Source organism: Acanthopagrus latus, chromosome 5 (assembly GCF_904848185.1).
Source record: "Acanthopagrus latus isolate v.2019 chromosome 5, fAcaLat1.1, whole genome shotgun sequence".
Taxonomy (NCBI): domain Eukaryota; kingdom Metazoa; phylum Chordata; class Actinopteri; order Spariformes; family Sparidae; genus Acanthopagrus; species Acanthopagrus latus.
The window spans coordinates 21,607,543-21,614,009 of record NC_051043.1 but is presented as its reverse complement, the minus strand read 5'-3'; the positions used below and the strand labels follow the sequence as shown (position 1 = coordinate 21,614,009).

Below are 6,467 nucleotides of genomic sequence, written 5' to 3'. Positions count from 1 at the left end.
CCCATCTGACACAGATGGCACACACCACTATTTCTGCTCACAGCTCCGACAGACAGGAAACTCAGAACGTGATGACGTCACATCTGAACGTGCCGTACAATTATAAAAAACAATTATAGGGCTGTTGTGTTTACATGTATTCACAATATCTATATTTTCTTTCTCATCAACTGCTCTCAGAAACGAAGATATCTGGGATTCCTTTCTATAATTTCTTCACTTGTCACTGGAGGAGTGCTTTCCTCTCTGCTGCTGTGCAGCAGACATACCACACACACATGCAGTATGTCAACACACTCTATATTGAGCAGCGATAGAATTACACAAGCAGTTTTTGTGACAGGTGGCTCTTTCTGCGGAGTCTCAGAAAGTAAAGTCTCTGCTGTGGCTTCTTGATGGTCACTGAGGTGTTCGCACTCCACGACAGGTCTTCCTCGATCTGGACGCCCAGGAACCTGAGGTCAGATACCCTCTTCACAAAGTCCCCGCTGATGCACAGTGGATGGATGCTTTCTGTTTTCTGGAGGGCTGTTGCAATAGCGCCCTCTGTAGATCTGTTAGCCCTGATGCAAACTGGTGAGGGTCCGATGCAGATGGCAGACTTGAGACGATTTGGCCCCGAACCAGAGTTTCAAAGCACTTCATAATGATCGGTGTCTGTGCCACCGGACAGTAGTCATTCAAGCTGCTGACTGCTGTTTATTATGGCAGAGGAACAATAACAGAGGACTTCAGACAGGGTGGGACGGTGTCCTGAGACAAGGACCGGTTGAAGATCCTGGTGAAGACAACAGCCCACTGGTCTGCACAGGTCTTCAGTACACGTCCAGGTACGCCATCTGGTCCAGCAGCTTTCTTCGACTTCACCCCCCTTAGTGTGCACCACACCTCATGTTCCTCCAACATGAGGATGTTGTCGGGGGTTGAGGGGTGTGATGTGGCTGCATGCGGCTGCTCTGCCTCGAAGCGAGTGAAGATGTTAAGTTCCTCCTCCAGTGAGGCGTCTCTGTCAGCCACTGGGAGGATGTTGGATTTGTAGCAGGTGATGTAAATTGATAAAAATAAATATATCAACACATATCTTTTAAATACACACATTTATTTGCAATAGGTGAAACACACTGGATGTGATCAAAAGGTAAGGTTAGCTAGAAAGTGGTTGAATGCTAATGTCAAACCATAGGTTATAAAATAGGCTGTCCTGTTTTAGCTGGACATACAGCCAGATGTTGCTCCAGATTTTCACTAGCCATAGTTTTTACAGTTGCAGATAAATAAGGAAGTGGTTCATACCATTTGAAACTTGGTGCATAGTGGCATAAGACACAGCAAGATCAAAGTTTCTCCACTAAAGCCAGACATGGAGCCTACACACCATCAGATAAATAGATACAAGAAATAAAAGTATAATTGAAATCATCGTCAGTAGCATTCAAAGCTGTTTATTGGGTCCTACAGCAACATCTGATGTTTCACTTTTACAAACTGTGGACAAATTCTAGAACGGAACTTACCAATATTGTTGGTAAGTTTATCTTCTCACAGTAGTTAAACAAAGTCTGTAGAACACATATATGTGTTTCTATTCCTCATTATGCTTTGTTTTGTTTTGGTTTTGTTTTTTTGTTTTTAAAAATTGTAATATGTCTGTATGTTTAATAATTTATTATTTATTAATTGGTTATTTTTTAGAAATGCATCTATCTGCTTTATGCACATGATGTGAAAATGTGTCTTTTTGGCACTATCTTGTGTTCATCCAGTGGGAATGAGTTTAAAATGCTACATTGCAAGTGTTGAATGAACATTTTTTTTCTCTTCCTTTTGTTCTTTCCAAACATTGTCTTCTGTTCCTTTAGATGTACTGGGCTGAACCCATTTGACCTTATGTAATAAAAAAACGAAAGAATCTCTGGCCATTGTCTTTAGTGTGCGTTTGCAAAGATAAGGGAATCTGATGGTTATGACTTTTGAAATATGCTCGATAAAGATATCGTTTACTGTCAATAATACTTGGAGAACACTCAACATAACTCATCATAAACAAGTCATACAAATAGGCTTTGTTATAGTCTTGCTGTTGTTAAGGCTAATGTGCTGATTGTACCACTCTTCAACAGATGCATTGAGGAAGGAAAGAAAATGCTTTAATGACCAGTATTTCTCCCATAATTTTAATTTTCAACTTTGCATCACTCACATATGTATAAGTAAAACCAAGTTAATTGTTGCTATGCATTAACAGAATCACTTCCAAAACTCTAAAGACATTTTTTTTATTATTATTATTTATCTACCTTGAGCTTTGAATTCAACTTCGGCACTGAATTGTCACTTTGGCACTCCAAGTCATAAAATGCTGACATCAGCAATACAATAACCTGACAATAACCTTGAATATAAAGCAACAATCGCCTGAATTTACTGCGTGTACAGTTAAACATTACCCACAAATATGAAGAAAACATTTCATGAATATTGGGACCAAGTGTATAACAAATAAATCACATGTTGTTGTCTGTGTCATGCAAATCTACGAATATTAGCTGAAACATACTGCAGGTGGTGGATCATATGGATTTTTTCCACAATGGTAACAAAGTGAGTTATATAGCAGCGATATGTATAACAGAGTCAAATATAAATTTCTTATATCATAATATAAACCTTTTCTGCTACTGTATTCCAGAAATGAGGGGCTCAAGGTTTGATGAATTCACCAGGGGATTTTATTATTCGGCTGTTTTGTTTGAATAAACACCAACAAAGGTATCTTGGTTTGGTCCCACACCACACATACACTAGATCAGGGGTCACCAGCCTTTTTGAAACTGAGAGCTACTTCATGGGTACTGAGTCATACAAAGGGCTACCAGTTTGATACACTCTTCTGAAATAACAAATTTGCTCAGTTTGCCTTTAGTTTTACATGATTATTAATGATTAATGATACTCATATATGTGAAGACACTGACCACGTTTATGATTTCTCACAATAATTATAAATAATTAGTTAACAAGGTGGGAAACGGATAATATCAATATTCAATTTTCATTTTTAGAACAGGCCTGAGGGCTACTCATGTGGTCCTTGGGGGCTACCTGGTGCCTGCGGGCACCGTGTTGGTGACCCCTGCACTAGACACTATCACTTAGACAATAATTTACATGAGGCGAGGCATGCCCTTTGAGTAGAAGAGCAACTGTCAATCTCAGTTTTACTTTTTTTTTATATATATATTGTTACGACCGGCTCGTGGGCCGCAACAAAAGAGGAGATGTGCAACCAAACTTAGTTAATAATTAAACAAAGTTTATTTAAAGTAAATAAGACTCATAAGGAAAACTCAATCATGTGGGATGTGGAAGTCAGTATCAGTGGTGTAGGAAAGTGTATGGGTGTAATGGTTAATGTGAAGTGCATGTTGTAAGTGCGAAAATAAGTACAAACAAAAGGAAAACCAGCACGCTGGCAAGGTGCTGCGTGGAGTGCCGAACAGAGAGAGATGGCGTCAAAGAAGGCGGGGTTAAATAGGCCCGACTGGGAACACTGGCCAGGTGCTCCCTGTCAACCTAATGACCACTGCATCAGACCTGCAAAACAAACAAACAGACAACCACCAACAGTGCACTATACACAACACCCAGGCCTGGGGCCGTCACAATATATATATTTATTGCTTGTGCCCAACCATATCAAGCCTCACTAAGGTGTAAGGTGTGGTGGCTACTAGATTAGCAGTCTTTGTAATTAGATAGAGAGGGATGTAAAATACTGCTGCAGGGCAGGGTACTTTTATATCTCTAGCTAATATTTAACAGATTGTTATTGCACTCATGGGTCTTTCCGCCACACGTTTCCGTTGAAACTAGATCAGCGACTGAGAAACGAAACTTACCAACAACATTTTAGATCATTTCCGTTTTTGAATCTGTTGGGTTCTTTTTTTGTTTTGTTTTTTTGTTGTTGTTTTTTTTTGTGCTGTTTGAAAGTGTTTTTTACTTTATGAATAATTAGGGTGAACCCGATTTATGATTTATCATTATGTACTAACCTCATAAGTCTTTCTGTAGTAGCCTATAGAGAGCGATTGCTGTGAACTTGTGATCAAGAACATAACTGGATTTACCCAGTCCTGAAAAACTTCTTGGATTGTACATGGTGTATGTGAGCTTTCAATCTTATTAAGTCATTTATTGTCACCCCAAGAAATCTGTACTCATTAACTGTTTTAGTGTTGACACCATCTATGTGTACTTATATTATTTGTACTTGAGTATTTGCATTACAATTACCAATTAAAATCGTTGTTGTTTAATTAAAAGGTAAGCATAATTCATCTCCATCAAACCACTTTGATGTGATGTGGTTTGTGATGTATTCTTACCCAATTCCATTGTACACCCCTGTTGTCATACCGTTTTTCATTTCATGATTGATTGTGTCCAGAAATTCTCCAAAAGCATGTTTTGGTTTTTGGGTTTTTTTTTTTTGGTTTTGTTTTTTTTATTAGAATCAATGGAGTTATGTGAGTGTGTGCTTTCCTCAGTCAATTTGATTAACGCCACTGATGTTGAATTTTTTGGTCTGAATCCGTGCTGAGTGTCAGTAAGCAGTTTGAGTTCATCAATACAATAATTTGTCCAGTCTGTCAGTAGCAACCTTTTCTAGAACTTTGGAGAATTGTGGAAGTAAAGAAACATGTCTGTCATTTGTGAAGTGGTGTCATTCCCTTTTTTTGTACAGCAGTATAGCTTTAACTATTTTTTCTTTGCTTGGAAATGTACTAGTTTGCGGAAGTATGTTCGCAGTTTTGAAGTCCCATCAGTAACCTTTTTTTATTACTCACGTGTCTATTTTGTAAAGACAGTTGCAGACATCTTGTTTTGACATTTATTTATAATATCTGTATTTTCTTTCTCATCCACTGCTGTCAGAAACTTAGATTTGAGATTCTTTTCTATATTTTCTTCACTTCTCATTGGTTGATCGGGGATTTTTTTTCCATGTGTTCATTGGGAGGAGCATTGTGAGGAGCTCTATAAGACTGACACATGGACTTTGAAGTTCACATATTTGGTCTGAATATCTGCTCAAGGGTTTGATTAAAACATCTGAGAATATTTTTTAGATAGTTTTAATTTCACGATGAAGTTTTTTGGAGTTCTGGTCCTCCTGGCGACTTTGTCTGCAGGTAATAACATCAGTGATTCATGTGTTTCAATTTGACAATGTAACACAAACAAAACAAGGTTATTAATGTGTGAAAGTTATGGTTAAACCTAATAAAGTAAAGGCGTCCTAAAGTAAAAGTGTGATAATTCATTTTCATTGCATTTATTTATTTGTTTTTCAGTGGTGGCACTGGTCAGATTTAAACCATGCCTGGTGTAAAGTTTCATTTTTGTTTAAATATAAAAATGTGTAACTGTGTAAAACAACTACATTAGGAGTGTCTTAACTCATATGTGTGATGGTGTGCTGTATTTCTGTGTAGCATATGGGTTGAGATGCTACCTTTGTATTTATGCCAACCCAAACTCGTGCACGGAAGTCATGACATGCCCTGCCGGCTATGACCGTTGTGCCAATGTTGTCACAGGCGGTAAGTTGTTCTTCCACATCAGAAGGATTTAATGTTCATATTGAACATGACAAAGAAACTGAGGCTTTTCCATTGTATCTTGCAGATGTTGTCACACGGGGGTGCTACACCAGTGCTGCATGTGTCACCGCCGCCAACTGCTGTTCAACTGACTTGTGTAACGGCGCCATTACAGCTGGCTCCAGTGTGCTCCTCCTGCTGGTGTCCTCAGCCATCACCTCACTCTTTCTCTGAAGCTTTGGAGAACATTTGACTTTTTTTTTCTCTAGCTAGTTTCAGTTAGTTTCTGTATACATGAGTAACATTAATCTAAATTCTCTATCTATTTCTTCAGAATTTGCTTTCTCATTTACAAGACAACAGCATGTGAGGTTTGAGTATTTCTAACTTTGGCACCACCTGCTGGTTGAGTTATCTATGTAGTAGTTTTTTCTGATAATTGTTTATTTCTGGAAGTTTTATTATTTATAATAAGCATTAAATATTATATAATATGACCTCAACTTCTGTTGTTCAGCTGTGTTGTGATTATCTTAGCATGCCTGATGATAATGATGTCTGTTCAATCAAAACACTGTTCAAATAAAGTTGCTGAGAGCTGTGAGTGCTGTTTGCTGATCTTTTGTCTGATCCCTGCCTTTAGTTTGCCTTTTGATCAACATTTACAGACATGTCTTGGTTGTGTGTACCCTTGACAATGTTTGTTTGAAGGGCACAAATTACAAAGGTATCCATGTTGTCCTATAGGTGCAGTATGACCCCTGATCAAGAGTGCAGGTGTCCACATCATAGTGTCTGTAAGCCCTGTAAAGCCACAATAAACACACATATAGACAGGTTGCATGAGTTAAAGGAAAAAAC

General features: G+C 38.3%; 1 protein-coding gene across 1 annotated transcript; it reads left to right on the top strand.

Moving 5' to 3' along the window:
• The first annotated feature begins 5,035 nt into the window (after positions 1-5,035).
• LOC119019592 (three-finger toxin MALT0070C-like) lies at positions 5,036-6,216 on the top strand. The gene is made up of 3 exons (XM_037098339.1): positions 5,036-5,195; positions 5,499-5,606; positions 5,692-6,216. The coding sequence occupies exons 1-3, from the start codon at positions 5,150-5,152 to the stop codon at positions 5,838-5,840; spliced, it is 303 nt and encodes a 100-aa protein (XP_036954234.1). The 5' UTR covers positions 5,036-5,149; the 3' UTR covers positions 5,841-6,216.
• The last annotated feature ends 251 nt before the right edge of the window (positions 6,217-6,467 follow it).

Excerpts from the sequence above, each read along its gene's own strand:
- LOC119019592 (XM_037098339.1), top strand. The coding sequence starts at position 5,150 with ATGAAGTTTTTTGGAGTTCTGGTCCTCCTGGCGACTTTGTCTGCAG. Across the intron at positions 5,196-5,498 it reads CCTGGCGACTTTGTCTGCAG|CATATGGGTTGAGATGCTAC; the intron begins GTAATAACATCA and ends ATTTCTGTGTAG. Across the intron at positions 5,607-5,691 it reads TGCCAATGTTGTCACAGGCG|ATGTTGTCACACGGGGGTGC; the intron begins GTAAGTTGTTCT and ends TGTATCTTGCAG.